Source organism: Anolis sagrei, chromosome 3 (assembly GCF_037176765.1).
Source record: "Anolis sagrei isolate rAnoSag1 chromosome 3, rAnoSag1.mat, whole genome shotgun sequence".
Lineage (NCBI taxonomy): Eukaryota > Metazoa > Chordata > Lepidosauria > Squamata > Dactyloidae > Anolis > Anolis sagrei.
Genome location: NC_090023.1, coordinates 172,221,836 through 172,240,555, shown reverse-complemented (window position 1 = coordinate 172,240,555; position 18,720 = coordinate 172,221,836). Strand labels below are relative to the sequence as shown.

Genomic DNA, 18,720 nt, shown 5'->3' with positions numbered 1-18,720 from the left:
AAATTATCATTTTTAAATACTACATTCCCATACCTAAATCTGGCAATAATCACAGCTGAATTCACTTAAATTAGTTTATAGACATGTACAGAATTTCAGTTATTCAATGTAATAATTATCTGAAAAAGCAAGTTTCGACATGTAGCATATTAAGAGAAGATCATCTATATAAATAAAAACTAGCGGTCCCCTGCCACGCGTTGCTGTGGCCCAGTCTGGTGATCTGGAAAATAAAGTAATGAGAAAGTGTTGGTTTCTAATATACACAATGCCCTTATGCTTGTGGGTAAACCGTATTTCTTGCTGTTTCTTTGCCAGTGTTGATGTGGAGATTTGTCTGGTTTGCCTACTCTGGAACATTCAACATATCATTGTCCTTCTTTAGGGGTCCCTTTCAAATCTTTGATACTGCATCTGTCATATACATATGTGTGTATGTGTGTGTGAATGGCTGGATGGCCCTTTGTCAGGAGGGCTTTATGGGGGTTCCGTGTGGGAAGTTTGCCCCGATTCTGTCGTTGGTGGGGTTCAGAATGCTCCTTGATTGTAGGGGAACTATAAATCCCAGTAACTAAAACTCCCAAATGTCAAGGTCTATTTCCCCCCAAACTCCATCTGTGTTTATATTTGGGCATATTGAGTATTCGTGCCAAGTTTGGTCCAGATCCATCATTGTTTGTGTCTCTAGATGTAAGTGAACTACAACTCCAAATGCCCACCAAACCCTTCTCGTGTTTTCTGTTGGTCATGGGAGTCCTGCGTGACAGTTTTGGTTCAATTCCAACGTTGGTGGAGTTCAGAATGCTCTTTGATTATAGGTTAACTATAAATCCCAGCAACTACAACTCCTAAATGACAAAATCATAATTTTTGAGTGATAGTCTCTCCTTGTGCTGTGAGACGTTTTGTTGCCTAATTTGGTGTGATTTCGTTCATTGGTTCTTTTGTTTTTAAGGTACTCATTATGCACAGAGCATTTATACATATATAGATGTAATGTTTGTTTGTGGGATTAACGTAACTCAAAAGCCACTGGATAAATTGACACCAAATTTGGACACAATACATCTACTAGGCCAACGCGTGACCATCCCTAAAAAAATGATTTTGTCATTTGGGAGTTGTAGTTGTTGGGATTTATGGTTAACCTACAATCCAAGAGCATTCTGAACTTCACCAATGATGGAATTGAACTAAACATGGCACACAGGACTCCCATGACCGACAGAAAATACTAGAAGGGTTTGATACAGATTGACCTTGAGTTTGGGTGTTGTAGTTTGCCTACATCCAGAGAGCATTGTGGACTCAAACAATGATGGATCTGAACCAAACATGGCACAAATATTCCATATGCCCAAATATGAACACAGATGGAGTTTGGGGGAAATAGACCTTGACATTTGGGAGTTGTAGTTACTGAGATTTATATTTCACCTACGATCAAAGAGCATTCTGAACCCCACCAACGATAGAATTGGGGCAAACTTCCCACACAGAACGCCCATGACAAAAAAAAAAATACTTAAGGCCATCCAGTCCACTCTTCACCAGGGCAAGAAAATGTAATCAAAGCCCTCCTGACAAAGAGCCATTCAGCCATAGATATAGATAGATAAGATTCACACACAGAGAGATATAGTATCATAGTTTTGAAAGGGACCCCTAAAGAAGGACAGTTATACGTTGAATGTTCCAGAGTAGGCAAACCAACACTTTCTCATTACTTTATTTTCCAGATCACCAGACTGGGCCACAGCAACGCCTGGCAGGGGAAGGCTAGTAGCAAAACTAATATATTCAAACCACCACTTCCTTTAAGCATTTCTAATATATAAAAAGTCCTAAAATAGAACATTAATTCAATGACAGAACAGCAGGAGAAAGATCTGAATATCCGAGAGAAGAAAATAGTGAGTTAAGTATTTATGCTATGTGTACTCCTGCGTTCCTCTTAACACTGGGACCAGATGCAGCTCACAACATAAAATGATTAAGAATACAGCAATAAAAAGTTACCTTCTGTGACTTCCAGAGGGCCTTGTGATTTACGGAGTTCCTTTACTGTTTCTAAGAACTCTTTACCTCCAGCCTTTTCCAGTGCTTTGCCTGGAAAATACACAAAAAAGGAAGTTAGATCTTTATTACAAGGCTGGGTAGAGCTTTCATTTAAGAACAGATTTTAAAAGAAATGTCATGTCACAAGAACCGGTTTTGTTGGCTCCTTTACTATCACACTTATGCTCCTTTCAGTGAATCCTGGTAGTACTACTTTAAAACACTGGCACAGTGTAAAAGTGGAAAATATCATACGGAAATTTATTCAGAAGCAAAATCAATTGATTTTTGGCAGGATTTACATCTTTGATAGTTTATATGCGCTCTGGTCTGAAAAACAGGATTACTTGGGGATTTATTTACATTTTTCATGTCAAAGAATGGCATATATTAAACAGATAAAATAGAGGGAGAACAGGCAGCAAAATAATTTTAGACTAAAAACAGGCAACAGCGACCGCATTGTCTGTAGATTTAAACAATTCTTCCTCTGTGCATGCGGCAGGGCATTGTGAACAGGCATACAGATGCAGAGTTGCTTGTTCTACTTCACAGTCACACAAGATGGAGGATTCTACTAGATACAGTTCCCTCGCTGATTCGCGGTTCGCTTTTGGTGGACTCGCTGTTTCGCGGTGAGGGTTTAGAATTAATATTTTTATTTTTATACATTTTGTGTTTTAAAATCAGAAATGCCTTACCCGACTTACCGGGAAAGGGCTTTTGCGGTGGTGGGCGCCCTCCTGTCGGCCATGCTGCTTCCAGGGGGCTTCTTCTTCCTAGAAGCCCACTGCGCGGTGCAAAGTTTCCCTCCCCTTGGCAGGCTGGCCAATCAGCAGCAGGCCCCGCCCAACCCCTGGATTGGCCAGGGCCAGCTTCCCCACCTCACCCGGCAGCCTTTGTAGGGCTGCCCTCGGCCTCCACAGGCCAAGGCAGCCCTACAAAGGCTGCCGGGGTGAGGTGCAGAAGCCGGTCCTGGCCAATCCAGGGGCGGGATGGGGCCTAACACCGGTTGGCCAGCCAGCCAAGCAGCAGGAAACTTCCCGCTGTGCGGGAGGCTTATGGAAAGAAAAAGCCCCCTGCAAGCAGCATGGCCGGCGGGAGGGTGCCCACCGCCACAATGGCCCTTTGCTCGGTAGGTCCGGCAAAGCATTTCTGATTTTAAAACCACAAAATCCCGTATAGACTACTGCAACGCTCTCTACGTGGGGTTGCCTTTGATTGGGAAGCCCTGGCCCTTGAGCGCTCCAGCTGGAGGTCAGCTGTGACCAGCAGTGCTGCAGAATTCGAGGAGGCACGAGTGGAGGGTGAAAGAGAGAAACGTGCCAGGAGGAAGGCACGTCAAGCCAACCCCGACCGGGACCGCCTCCCACCTGGAAATCAATGCCCACACTGCGGAAGAAGATGCAGAGCAAGAATAGGGCTCCACAGCCACATGCGGACCCACAAGGAAACCCATAATGGAAGACCATCTTACTCGTCCAACGAGGGATCACCTAAGTAAGTAAGTAAGTAAGTGCCTTTGAAGACTGTTCAGAAGCTCCAAATGGTCCAACGGGTGGCAGCCAGGTTGCTAACAGGAGCGGCGCCCAGGGAGCATACAACTCCTCTGTTGCGCCAGCTCTACTGGCTGCCAATTTGCTACTGAGCACAATTCAAAGTACTGGCTTTAGCCTATAAAGCCCTAAACGGTTCTGGCCCTGCTTACCTGTCCGAACGTATCTCTCCTTACAAACCCTCTAGGAATTTAAGATCTTCTGGGGAGGCCCTGCTTTCGGCCCTGCCATCTTCACAGGCTCAATTGGCGGGGATGAGGGACAGGGCCTTCTCAGCGGTGGCCCCTCGGTTGTGGAATGCCCTCCCCAGGGACATTAGATCAGCCCCCACCCTCTTAACGTTTCGCAAAAAAATTAAAACCTGGCTATATGAGCAGGCCTTTCCAAATGCAGTGTAGCTATTAAACTCTGATATCGGAACGGTTGGACAACGTGACTGGATAATGACTGGTAATGAAATGCGGAGGACTTATGGTTTTTATTGTGTTACTGATGTTAATTGTAATGAATTTTTACCTGTGTTAAATGTTTGTAATGCTTAAATTATTTTTGTACTGTTGTGGGCATTGAATTGTGCTGTTTTGTAAACTGCCATGAGTCGCCCTCGGGCTGAGAATGGCGGTATAGAAGCATAGCAAATAAATAAATAAATAAATAAATAAAAATGTATAAAAATATGTAAAAATATTCATTCTACCACTAAAAGAATATTATAAATCATAAAAAGGATTTACAGTAAACAGGATGGTAAATACTCTCTGTGTGTGGGTGTATGATGTCCCTACTTCGCGGATTTTCACTTATTGTGGGTGGTCCGGGAATGTAACACCCACGATAAATGAGGGAACACTGTAGCGCCATTTTGCCAAGTTGTCTTTTGATCTGCCTACTCTGCTTCCGAGTCTATTCGGGGACTTCCGCATTGCCCATTCTTGGTTTGCCCCTGGAAGCAGACCCTTGTGGGGGGCCATCCAGTTCGGAAACTTGGGGAAATCTATACTGTTCTGACTATGTGAACCACACTGGAAAACATCAAGCATCTGTTCATAGCCATATCTACTATGAACCCCATATCTGGTTTCAGTTATCCATGTCTGACGATGTTTGCTTTCTCTAGGCATTTTCTAGGTCATCCAACTTGGCTGTATGGTATTGATGGGCCCGAGGTCATCCATTTCAATACGGTTCTTTTTGCAAATCCATACAAAGGCCAGGAAAGTATTCGCCAGAGTACAGGTGTCATGCTGTACAATTTCCACAAAACTTCAGACTCAGTTTTGATTCCTTGTCAAAGACTTGAAGACTACTTAATACCAACAGATCTCCTGGAAAAGCAATATACTCATATGGTCAAGTATCCCTTTAAAGAAAGTCTTACCTACTTCCTCCTTGAGATCTATTTCACCAGTAGTTGGGTGCACAATGCCTTCTACTTTCATAATACCAATATGACTGATGTCGCTTTGTGTCAGAGACAGCTGGAAGTTGCCCATACAGCAGCAGTAGAAGAAAAAACATATACAGTGAGTGAGTATTGAATACTTAAGAGTACGAAGTATACATGCACACACATCAGAATTTTGTTTTATAGACAGCCAGAGATCTACAAGATAACAATCAGTGCATGAGGAAATGAATTCTCTCTCCCACTGTATATCCCCAGTATCTAATAGTCTCTGAAAGTGGAGAGTCTGTTTAGCTCTTGCTTCTGACAGACCTATTCTCCATAAACCTGTTGAACCATTTAAATATAATTTATAATTTTATTCAGTTTAAACATTTTCAAAACGGTTCAGACCCCGCCTATCTCCGCGATCACATCTCTTTCTATGAACTGGTGCAAGCTCTAAGATCTTCCGGGGAGGCCCTCCTCTCGGTCCCACTACTGTCTCAAGCGCAGTTGGTGGGGACGAGAGAGGGGGCCTTCTCGGTGGTGGCCCTTCCAAGGGAAATAAGACAGGTCCCATCCCTCCCTTCCTTTCGTAAGAGCTTGAAGACCTGGCGGTTTCCACAAGCCTTTGAAAATGACCAGTACTAACTCAGCCCTACACATTGCCGAATACAGCCTTATTCTTCCTACCAATTACCCAGATTCTTTCCTCTAATTGGCCCCGGAATGAACAGCCACAGACCTGTACCTAATATTATTGTTGCCTGCCATAGCATTGCACTTAATTCCCAGGCCCCCTAGAATTTTTAGGCTTGCACAAATCTTGGCCCGGCTTTTTAAATTTTTAAATTGCCTTGAACAGGCAGGATTACTTTTAATATATGTGTGTTATGGCGACAATTTTATGCTTATATTTTGTTTTGTTAATCTTATGGTTATGTTGTTTTTACTTTGTATGTTTTGTGATGTTACCTGGGATGTTACTCTGAGTCCCTTCGGGGAGATGGAGCGATATATAAATAAAGTATTATTATTATTATTATTATTATTATTATTATTATTATATCTTAGTATCTATAAGGACACTCTGTGGTAGGGAATGACCTAATGTTAATTATCCACCGTGTAAAATGATGCCTCCCCTTTTCCACTCGGAAGCTACTGCCATTCCGTTTCATCATGTGACTCCTAGCACAAACATGGGACTGGACATCAATCAACCTTCACAAACAGTGGCATAAAATGAAAAAAATGGAGCAAATGTTTGATTTTGTACAGGAAAGAAATGTTTGAGTAAAACATACAGTTGTGACATGAGAAACCACAGAGAGGCAATTTTCTGGTGAAATTCTCAAAAGAAATACAGTGGATTCTTGGTATCCACTGGGGCTGAGTTCCAGGACTCTTCTGTGAATATCAAAATCTCTGGATACTCAGAATCCACTACTGTAAATGCAATGGTGTAGAAAATGCAATCCCTTATATATGTCAAAATCAAGGTTTACTTTTTGAATTTTTAAAAATATTTTCAAGGAACAGATGGTTGAATTTGTGAAAATGTAAGACCAACTCTGTTATTTGCTTTAAAGATGAGTGTCTGACTTCTAGTGAAAACCTTACTAAAACAGTGCAAGATTTGAGCATTTTCTGCTGGATATTGCCTGCAGTATTTCTTGTTCCCTCTTCTGTTCTCTGACTCAGTACCTTCTGTCCTGGAACAAGGCTCTTGGAGGAGAGAATAGTGAATCCATCTCCAGGTCCATCATCAGCTGATGAATTTGATGACCCTTCTTTTTCATTCTCCTTCTGTTTGCTCTGTTGAAAATTAACAGGAATGTTGAGTGGTTGGAGGAGCTAATGGCAGTATTTCAGATGACACATACACACACTTCAAGAAGTCCACAGAAATGATATAATATAATCATAGGTGTCTAAATTTCTATAGATGAGACTGTTCTGCAAGCACAACATTCTGAGCTACTCTGCTACATCACATCTCACTTGGATTATTGTAAAGTCCTATAACTGAGGTTGCCTTTGGAAACTATTCAGAAACTTTAGCAGACTAAAAATGCCACAGCCAGCCTATAGACTAGAGCTAATAACAGGAATTGCAGTGCCCATCTGTTGAAACAACTTCACTTGCTCTCTTACTGTGAACCACCGCCTCCTCCTGAGAAAAATGTATAACATCACAAAGGACTACCACCTCACCCGCCTCATAGGATGCCTGCTACAAAACAGGAGCTTTTTTGTCGAGTTCCAGGGCCAGAGAAGTAGATGGCGGAAACAGAAGAACGGCCTGCCTCACGGGAGTGTGCTTGCTCCATCCATGTTCAACATCTACACAAATGACCAGCCACTGCCAGAAGGGACAGAGAGCTTCATCTATGCTGATGATCGTGCCATTACTGCCCAAGCAGGGAGCTTTGAGATGGTTGAACAGAAGCTTTCCGAAGCTCTAGGTGCTCTTACTGCCTATCACAGGGAAAACCAGCTGATCCCCAACCCATCTAAAACACAGACATGTGCCTTTCACCTTAAGTACAGACAAGCATCCCGAGCTCTGAGGATTACCTGGGAAGGAATCCCACTGGAGCATTGCAGCACACACAGATACCTGGGAGCAGGCCCATAGCCAGGATTTTGTTTCGGGGAGGGGGGGGGGCTGAATTTTTTTTCAGGGGGGGTTTCGGGGGGGGGGGGCTGAGTCTGAGTGAAAGAGGGTCTAGCCTAGCAAACCTTTTGTATCATTACCCCAATACCCCCATGCATATGGGATATATTGAGTATGGTAATCAGATCATGATATGAATAAACATAACAGTTTAAATAAAACAGTGGATGTGGCTCTTAATGAGACCTGCTGCATTATCACGGGGAGTCTGCGCCCTACACCACTGAAGAAATTACACTGCTTAGCCGGTATTGCACCACCTGACATTTGTTAGGAAGTAGCAGCCAATAGTGAAAGGACCAAGGCAGAGACATCTCCAGCTCATCCCCTGTTTGGGTATCAGCCAGCAAGTCAACAACTTAAATCTAGAAATAGTTTTCTAAGATCTACAGAGACACTCGCTGGAACACCTCAGCAAATGAGAGTCCAAAAGTGGCAGGCTCAAATGCAGAACCTCAACCAATGGCTGATACCAAATGAGAGACTCCCCCCTGGGCACACAGAGGACTGGGTGACTTGGAAGGCGCTGAACAGACTGCGCTCTGGCACCACAAGATGCAGAGCCAACCTTAAGAAATGGGGCTACAAAGTGGAATCCACGACATGCGAGTGTGGAGAGGAGCAAACCACTGACCACCTACTGCAATGCAACCTGAGCCCTGCCACATGCACAATGGAGGACCTTCTTGCGGCAACACCAGAAGCACTCCAAGTGGCCAGCTACTGGTCAAAGGACATTTAATCAACTACCAAACTCACAATTTTTGTATTTTGTCTGTTTGTTTGCTTTGTTCTGTTAGAAATGTAATATAATTGACTGGTTGCCCTTACACGACAAATAAAATAAATACTTGCTCTCAGTTTGATTCTGGGCACAATTATGTTGATGTTGACTTTTGAAAACCTGTATGGCTTAGGTCTGCAGTCTAGATTATACAAAAGACTGTTTACAAGCCAGCATGCATTTTAAGATCTGCAGGGGGGGACTTTCCTTTGGTCCCATCATCTTCACAAGCACATTTCTCTGTGGCTGCTCCCAGGCTGTGGAACACCTTTTCTTAGAAATCTTCAAAAAGAACCTGAAAACCTGGCTCTTCCGCTGCGCCTTTGATGAGTAGGTATATAATCCCACATGATTGCTCTGCCTCAAAGTTCTGTCATTGGAGTACGTCCCCGCTCATGGGAAAGCTTGATTCCATAACTCCCGCTAAAATGAGCCTCCTCCGTAAATTACCTGCTTATCTCTTTTATCTCGCTCGAATTTTTAATTAGTTTTAATCAGTTTGTCCTTTTAATTACTACATGTTGCCCGCCCATTATTATTGTGCCTGTGCATATTTTTTATTGTTATGGATTCATGTTTTATGTAACTATACTGTTATTGTTTATTGTTCGCGTTTTTGGTTTGTGTTTTTGGTTTTTCTTTATTGTAATTGTATTTGGGCTTGGCCTCATGCAAGCTGCTCCGAGTCCCCATTGGGGAGATGGTGGCGGGGTAATAAATAAAGTTTATTATAATTTATTATTATTATTTTTATTATGGGAAGGCTCACTGGCCACCTCTCTGCTCTTTCCATTAGTAAGTGAATACCTTTTTATTTCAACAGCCTTTTGTATTGTAAATTATAACAGGGATATGCAAGAAGTGGTGTGCTGTTTCTTTTATTTTTAACATTAATAGCAAATATATTTTAAATGCATTTCACTGCTTTGATAATAATAATAATAATAATAATAATAATAGTAATTATTATTATTATTATTATTTTATTTTTACGCATCTTTCCTCATGGCTTCAGGCGAGTTACAAAACAATTAAAATACATAAGCACAGCAAAGACACCACAAATATACACACTAAAATGTATCTCCATAAAAGTTATCATGGCTTTAATATACTGTTATCCATTTTATTTGTAAACAGTCTCTTGTATTTTGGAGCCCCCGGTGGCGCAGTGGGTTAAAGCGCTGAGCTGCTGAGCTTGTTGACCAAAAGGTCGCAGGTTCGAATCCGGGAAGTGGTGTGAACTTCCCGTCAGCCCCTGCTTCTGCCAACCTAGCAGTTCGAAAACATGCAAATGTGAGTAGATCAATAGGAAGGTAACAGCGTTCCATGCAGTCATATTGGCCACATGACCTTGGAGGTGTCTACGGACAACGCCAGCTCTTCGGCTTAAAAATGGAGATGAGCACCACACCCCAGAGTTGGACACGACTAGACTTCATGACAGGGGAAAACCTATCCATTTTATTTACTTTTGTAAAATAAGATTTTAATTTAATTTTGCTTCAAACTTCTAGAAGCCACCTTGGATCCCATCCTGGGAGAAAGGCAAGGCATAAATTCAATAAATAAATAAATTAGATGGTGTTGAGTATGCCATTGTAAAATTTCCTTTCACAAATTATTTAGTATTTATAATAAACTGCTAGGGGCGTAATTAGGGGATTTGGGTATATGTTGCCATTTGTAAGTTGATCACACCAACTCTCCATTCCATCTGAATCAATAACACCATGTAAGTTCTGAAGGTCATGGTTATTTGGAAACCATGGATGAAGGATAAAATCAGTAATTTAATCCGGATCAGATGGAAAATCTGTGAGTGGGAAGTTTCTGGGTTCCGACACCCTGCTCTAGATACGTTAGTGACGACTCGGTGGCTCGCTGTGAAGCATTTGCTCGGTTCTTTGTGGATAAAGTTGCGTTGATCCGGTCTGACTTCAACGCCATGTTAACAGCAGTCTCTGAGGATGTAACACGAGCACCTGCTTGTCTGGTTTTATTGGATTCATTTCAATTGGTTCAGCTTGAGGATGTGGACAGGATCCTTGGAGAAGTGGGACCTACCACATGCATCCTAGACCCCTGCCCATCCTGGCTGATAAAAGAAGCCAGAGGGGGATTGGTGGATTGGGTAAAGGTGGTGGTTAATGCCTCCTTACAGGAAGGAAAATTTCCAGCGAGCTTAAAACAAGCTGTTATAAAACTGCTGTTGAAAAAGCCATCACTGGACCCCACTCAATTCGACAACTATCAACCAGTTTCCAACCTCCCCTATTTGGGCAACGTCGTGGAACATGTGGTGGCAACACAACTCCAGGGATTTCTGGTAGACACTGATTATCTAGACCCGGCACAGTCTGGCTTTAGGCCGGGACATGGAACTGAGACAGCCTTGGTAGATGATCTTCGCCAGGAGCTGGACAGGGAGAGTGTGTCCCTGTCAGTTCTGCTGGACCTCTCAGCGGCCTTCGATACCGTTGACCACGGTATCCTTCTGGGACGCCTCGAGGACATGGGACTTGGTGGTACTGCTTTGCAGTGGCTCCGGTCCTTTCTTGAGGGATGGTCCCAGGTGTTACTGGGTGACACCTGTTCAGCCCCACAACCATTGTCGTGTGGGGTCCCACAGGGATCAATTCTGTCCCCGATATTGTTTAACATCTACATGAAGCCGCTGGGAGAGATCACAAGATGATTTTATTGCTGCCGTTGTTTTAATTTGACTGTTTTAATTAGTTATAACTGTCGTCGTTATATTGTAAATTGTATATTGTATTTGTGAATTGCTGGGCATCAAATTGTGCCTTTTGTAAGCCGCCCTGAATCCCCCTTAGGGGGTTGAGAAGGGCAGGGTAGAAGCACTCAAAATAAATAAATAATAAATAAATTAGTGTTCCTCTAACATAGTTGACTGGAAGCTCAAAATGGTATCAATGGGCTTTTTTCTTACAATATCTAAGGAGGCTAATATAGATTAAAATAAAATATCGGCGGAGCCCTCTGGTAATATAGTGACACATAGGCTGTCTTCTCAGTAATCCCCCGAGGGAAAAGACATCACCTACCGACATTACCAGTTTAGTGGTATTGTGATTGGTAATAATGGTTTCCTTGGCATATGGAAATTGGAGGCTATTCTCAATTTCTGCCTTTGGTGTATTGCTGAGGCGTCTGTCTTAGCAACACATAAAGACTGAAGGAGCTGTCACTGGAGACCCACTGCATCTGGCTGCTGCTTACTGCAGCACCAGCAATGTCAATTACCTATTTTAATGAAGGGATTGGGAAAAATTACATTGAGACAAGCCCCTATCCAGTGGACAAATAATGTCCTCACAGATCTTTCTTCAATTTGTTAAGAGACATGAGTCAAGGAATGTAAGCTGACAAAACCATAGCTGTTACTCCACCACTGAGTTGGCTGAATAGAAGTATTTAAGAAGCTTGGGAGGCTGAATGACTGCTAGCAACAGTCTATGTGGTTAACAAAGCATTAATAAATAATAATAACAATAACACTTTATTTGTACCCCGCTACCATCTCCCCAAGGGATTCGGTGTGGCTTACATGAGGCCGAGCCCTAACACAACAATACAAGCAATAATAACAACAATACAAGCAATAAAAAAACATAGACAATAAAATACACACGATTATTAAAAACTGTTTGCCTTAAAAACACAGCCATAACAAAGTAGAGCTTCCATGGGGAAGGCTAACAAAAAATGAATGTTAGAACTTTCAATGAATGAGACTAAAAGACGGATTAGAAATTATTTGCAGTGCAGAGTGGTGCCACCATGTGTATAGAAGATATTATTACAAGTTCCAGTTATTTTAAAATCAGCTGGCAAGTGTCAAAAAATATTAGACAACTGCTTATTTCAAAATACAGGCAGACCCCGAGTTATGAACATCAATTTTACAAACAACTCAATAGTCATGAACAGGCCTCTCCCAAAACTCCTTTTCTTCTTATCAATCTCTCCAAATCTCTTTCCCTTTTTAGATACTCCCTGACCAACCTTGCACAAATTGACCTCAGAAGCACTTTATTTTATGGTTCGTGCAATTAAGTCCTCCCTTATCCCTGGATCCTCTTCCCCGATAATTTGCATTGCCCTATCACCCAGTGTTTTAAATTTTTATTTTGAATTTGGCCCTGCCCAGTGGAAATCTTTTGTGTTTTAATAGTTGATTTTATATTGTTGTGTCGTTTATTATATTGGTTTTGCTTTTTATGCACCGTATATACTCAAGTATAAGCCAATCCGACTATAAGCCGAGGCACCTAATTTTACCACAAAAAACTGAAAAAACATTGACTCGAGTATAAGCCGAGGGTGGAAAATGCAGCTGCTACCGGTAAATTGTAAAATAAAAATAGATACAAATTAAATTACATTAATTGAGGAATCAGTAGATTATATATTTTTGAATATTTACAAAAATGGTAATTTAAGATAAGATTGTACAACTCTGATTAAATGATTATTTACCTTCTTCAATGTAAATGTGCTTATGTATCCTTCCAATAATAATAAAGTGAGTAACATAATAAATGTAATAACAACAACAATAATAATAAAAGAGTAAAATAATGAATGTAGCAATAACAACAATTATACAGTAAAATAATAAATGTATAATAATAGAGAAAAATGATAAATTTAATAATAATAAATAAAATAATGAATGAAAATAATAATAATAACAGTAAAATAATAAATAATCTTGACTCGAGTATAAACCAAGGGGCACTTTTTCAGCCTAAAAAAAGGGCTGAAAATCTAGGCTTATACTTGAGTATATACAGTATTTTATTTTCTGGTTTTGACACGCTTTTGTGTTATATTGTATTGTACTGATGGGCGTGGCCTCATGTAAACCGCACCGAGTCCCCCTGGGGGAGATGGAGCGGGATATAAATAAAGGCCGGAGGGCACAAGAGGCGAGCGGAGAAGGCTCTCTGCATGGCCATGACCATGCGGAGGGCCTTACGCTCGCCCCTTCTGAGCCTGGCGGGGGCAAGAGGTGAGCAGCGGGGAGCCTGCTCAATCCTCGCCCCTTCTGAGCTTGGCAAGGGCCTGTGTGTGCCTTTGACTCCATGCTACTCCTCCTGACTCACTGCAGCCCTACGGGAAGAGGAAGACGAGCCAACCAGGAGTGTCTCGCTGTTTGGCTCGCACAGGAGCCGGCAGCCATTTTGGAGGGGGGTGGGGCCAACCGAGGCAGCTTCGCGACCCCCGGAAAATGGCCCAGCGACCCCCTTGGGGACCGTGACCCCCAGGCTGAGAACCACTGAGTTAGAAGAACATATGTGGATGAACCCAAACCAATTGAAATAGCCCACTTTATCAATGAAATGAGGACGAGGATAGAACTCTCTACTGTTATAGAAGATATCAGCAAATTACAAGAAAGGAGATTCCATCTGAACATTAGGAAGTACTTCCTGACTGTGAGAGTTGTTCAGCAGTGGAACTCTCTGCCACGGAGTGTGGTAGAGGCTCCTTCTTTGGAAGCTTTTAAACAGAGGCTAGATGGCCATCTGTCGAAGGTGCTTTGAATGCAATTTTCCTGCTTCTTGGCAGGAGGTTGGACTGGATGGCCCATGAGGTCTTTCCAACTTTATGATTCTAGGATTCTAAGATATACTTAATTCTTTGGGAAAGATGACAGGAGAAATAATTCAGGTGCAGCAGAAATTAGAGAACCTTGAATGTAAATCTCAAAAGTTGGAGAGGGCTACAAAGAAATTATAGTGTATCAAGGATGAAGTTCAGGATGCACTGGTGCTACTAGACCTACTAGAGAGGGAGAAAAGCTGATTTCTGTTGAATTTTTTTTTGCAAATTCCGCATAAATATTTCAGTTGGGAAATTAACAGGATTTATCAACAGAGGTCTCTTATGGCTAAATTGAAATGTAGTGGTTCTCACTCACAATTTAGTCGGCAGTAACATTCCCTAAACAAATAGACAATTGATGGTCAACAGATGATTTTTTTTAGAATTATGAAGAGAATAAAAGGTTATATTTTCCAGACACAAAAAGTATTCCATTTAGGTAGGAAAAACTGGAGGGGAGTCTTTCTCAGATTTCATAATAAGAGACTAAACAGTGCAAAAGATGAAAGAATTCTTGAAAAATTTTGAAAGTCAGGCTTGACACACATCAAAGGGAAAGAGAAGAGGACCAAACATGCGAAGAAGAAAAGACAAAAGCCGACAAAGATGTAGGATTAAAGGGATGAGATGAAATGATCAAGCTCTTTGATAATGGCTGATGAATGTTTCTGAATTGCCAAGATGGTCAAATTCACTACGCTGATTAAGGAGGGAACACTAACTAACTTTAAGGAAAATTGGGACTTGTTCATTACTTTTTCATAACTTGGAACACTTGTTAACTGTAGGGTTCATGGATTTTGCTGGAATATTGCTTAAAGTAGAAGTGTGAAGAATAGGAATAGATTAGTGGGAAGTCTGTAGATCCTTTTTGTGCCTCTTGTTTTTGTGACTATAATAGATAGTATGTAGTTGTGTGAGGTTTTTTTTTTAGTTTTATATATCTAAAAAAATAACTAAATAAATATTTTGGCTTTTTTCTTGAATAAAAATTACTTTTAAAAATACCCACTAAAACAAATTCTAAAAATTAAAAACAAATAAATACCTATACAATTTAAAGAACATCAACTAAAGTGGAGAGTGGTTAAGAATGTATCAATAAGATTAAAAAAAATGTGTATAAAGTTATATGGAGATGGTATACCACACCGGTTAAACAACATCAGATGGATAGCAAGCAAAGCAACCTCTGCTGGAGATGTGGCATGCACAAGAGGACATATTTTCATTTATGGTGGGAATGCCCCCAATTGAAGTGTTTTTGGAATGACATTTTTATCGACATAGGCAATATTATAGGACTAAATATCACTCTGGATGCTAGGTTAAAATTACTAACGGATGCCACAAAGTTGAATTTAGAAATGGGAAAGAATTTGTGATTATTTTACTCACAGTGGCAAGAATTATAATAGCAAGGAATTGGAAAATAGTAATTAATCTTACACCGGAAGCCTGGTATAGAGAGGTATGGAATGTAGCCTTAAATGATAAACTATCAATGGAAATTAGGCTATTCAAGGGGGAAACTAACAGATCAGATTCTGATGCATAGTGGTTGGTCTTTATTAAATACTAGCTTGGGGACCCGGCGCTGCCCGGGTTATTAGAGAAAGTGGGTAATGGCGGTTCTGTTCGCCCTCTTCCAAAGTGCAGCAGGATGTAGAGTGGGTCATGGGGGCTCTGTGTGCCAAGTTCGGTCTTTATCAGTCATTGGATGAGGGTTGCAGTGGTTTCAGTAAGTGAGTTACGGTACTGCAAGTCCCACCATCCATGGTCCATCCTCCTTCAAACTGCAGCAGGATGTAGAGTGGGTCATGGGGGCTCTGTGTGCCAAGTTTGGTCTTGATCGGTCATTGGATGAGGGTCAAAGTGGTTTCAGTAACTGAGTTACGGTACTGCCAGTCCCATCATCCATGGTCCACCCTCCTCCAAACTGCAGCAGGAGGTCATGGGGGCTCTGTGTGCCAAGTTTGGGCCTCGTCTGTGATTTGTAGGGACTATAATGTTCTGTGGGAAGTGAATCGGGTGAAGGTACTGCAAATCCCATCATTCGTGGCCCATCCTGCCCTAAACCGCACCAGGTTTTAAAGTGGGCTAGTGGGCCTCTGTGTGTCAAGTTTGGTCCTGATCCGTCATTGGTGTGGGCCACAGTGCTCTAGGGAAATGATTTAAAGTAGTGCAAGTCCCGTTATCCATGGTTCATCCTCCCTCAAACTGCACCAGGATGTAGAGTGACAGGTTCAAGACCCTTTTGTTTTCCCTGTCTGTTACCTCATAATGTTGGAATTTTGAGGCTGGCCAATCAGAGACCATATGCAAATTGTACCACAGTGGCAGCCAATCAGAACGTCGCCACATACACCTCCCTCCCATCCTCCCTCCACATACAAACACTGACTTTTATTATATACATAGAAGATAGATACTTTAGAGAGTGAAAATGGAAAATGATAAAACCCTGTTGGTCAAGAATTTTGGATATGATATTTGATTAATGGTTGACTTATAAATATATGGCGAAGGAAAGGATACTTGTTTAGGCCTTCGTGGTGGGGCTATGTGTTTGTTTTTTGTTTGTTTACAATGTAAGTTGTTAATGTATGTAAATCACATTAACTAAAGATCAACTAAAACATTTTAAATATAACAATGAAAATAAAAGTACACCACTATCCATTACAAGTTCACAGCAGTCAATGCTGAGAGCTCCTTTCCGGAACAGAATAAACAACTTCAAGAGTTTGTTAATAGTTGACATTCAGAAAGATTTTGTGAATAAATTACATCTGTTATTAACCTTACCACAAAGAAAGTTAAACATCACAAAAGGAGCCATCTCTGAAGAAGCATCTTGCTTTCCTGACAGGTAGAATGGCATAGTCTGGGTTGTGCTTACCTTTTTTGGTGTCCGGGCTTTGGAAGCTTTTGCTTTCTTTCCAGTCTTCTTGGTCCCCAAAGATTTCCTCCCTCTCTTCTCTGGAGAAGGTGAAAGGATAGTATCAGATTTGCTTTTGGTGCCTCGTTTTTTGGCAAGAAGCTCTGGGTGAATTCTGGGCAGAACACCTCCACTTGCAATGGTCACTCCTTTTAGCAACTGCAAAAAGAGGCAGTGTATAAAGATAGAACATATCTGAATACAAGTTCTCCTCATTCAGTTTAACCAGATGTATTTGTTGCCTTTTAAAAACAATTCACAGTAAAACAACAAAAAAATGCCTTATATGTATGATCCTAAACACCTTGCAGGGTTGCTGGGACTAAACAACAAAACTAATCATATTTCATTTTTATGCTTTATATTATACTGTAACACTTATAACTATTGCTTTTTAAAATTTCAGTTTCTTTAAAAAAAGACTGTTGACACTGACAAAGAAGCATCTATTTAAAAGTCATTCCCACTAAGATTAAAGTAGCTTACTTCTAGAGTAAGCCTATTTGAGTGCAGTTTGTGACATACTACTAGTATAACTGCCAATACTGCCCAGACTACACATCAGATGAGGAGGATGGTGCACTACGTCTCATTACAGAATATTGGTGAATGAAAATGCAATATTTCAATTAAAAGAACTGAATGCAGAGCATGTTTGTTGTATAATAGTTTGATAAAGACTTCACTTATTTCTACCAGGTGTCACCATGCTCAGTGAGCATATGCTCAATTTCTCTCTCTCCCAGGGAACCAACAATTCTTTGAATATACATATATACCTATTTTGGGGGAAGGGGGAACAAAATACAAATTAAGTTTTTGAGTCTTCTCAGAACTTTTTTCAACTGTTATTTGTTTTTTTAAAAAACATTTTTTATTATTTTATCATGGTTCAATACATTTGTTATAAATTGTTTGTTTTACAGCAGATACATATTATTCAATACAACCTGCCATACTTTTAACTTTTGGCATCTAATGTTATTTTTTTGCTTATAAATATTATCTAGCCCTCACCGCTGTGCTCCCCCCCCCCCCCCAAGCCACAGCTTTTACAGATCATCTGTCCAAAATTTCAATTCTTCTTGTGGAGGTAACTTTGTTTCCATATACCTTTGTTTCCTTATACCACTCCTCTATTTGTATATTTATTTCTCTTTTCCAGTTCCTTGCTAAAAGCAGTCTTGCTATTGTTAATAAATTTGTTATCGCATCTTTGTCCTCCTTTTTCAATTGTTTATTATTATATAATGATAATAAAGCTATACTAGGACTTCTTTCTATTTTAATGTTTATTATATCTTCTATTTCTCTAAATACTTTCCTCAAAATTATTTACACATTTACATTGCCACCACATATGTATATATGTTCCTGATTCTTGACATCATCTCCAGCAATATTTTGAATAGTTTTTATTTATATTTGCTATTCTTACTGGTGTTAGGTACCATTTCCATATTAACTTATAAAAATTTTCTTTAACCCGTATTGATACAATTTTTGGAGGTCTTTGTTTCCATAATTGCTGCCACTCTGTTTCATTTATTTTTATCCCTAAATCTTCTTCCCAGACCTCCTTGAGGGTGTTATTTTTTTTGTTTTTCCTTTCTTTATTTCAATTATTATCTTATATACTTTACTAAGTATTCCTTTCAAATTTTCATGCTCCTCTACAAC

The 18,720-nt window shown here is 40.7% G+C and overlaps 1 protein-coding gene across 1 annotated transcript in view; it reads right to left on the bottom strand.

Annotated features, from left to right (window-relative positions):
• The window catches only part of MACROH2A2 (macroH2A.2 histone), a 41,345-nt gene that overhangs the window by 7,153 nt on the left and 15,472 nt on the right, over positions 1-18,720 (bottom strand). Inside the window, exons 4-7 of the mRNA XM_060768864.2 lie at positions 17,002-17,199; positions 6,709-6,819; positions 4,993-5,092; positions 2,020-2,109 (exon numbers count right to left, since the gene is read on the bottom strand). Coding sequence (XP_060624847.1) covers positions 2,020-2,109; positions 4,993-5,092; positions 6,709-6,819; positions 17,002-17,199 — 499 coding nt within the window. The remainder of the gene's footprint in view (positions 1-2,019; positions 2,110-4,992; positions 5,093-6,708; positions 6,820-17,001; positions 17,200-18,720) is intronic.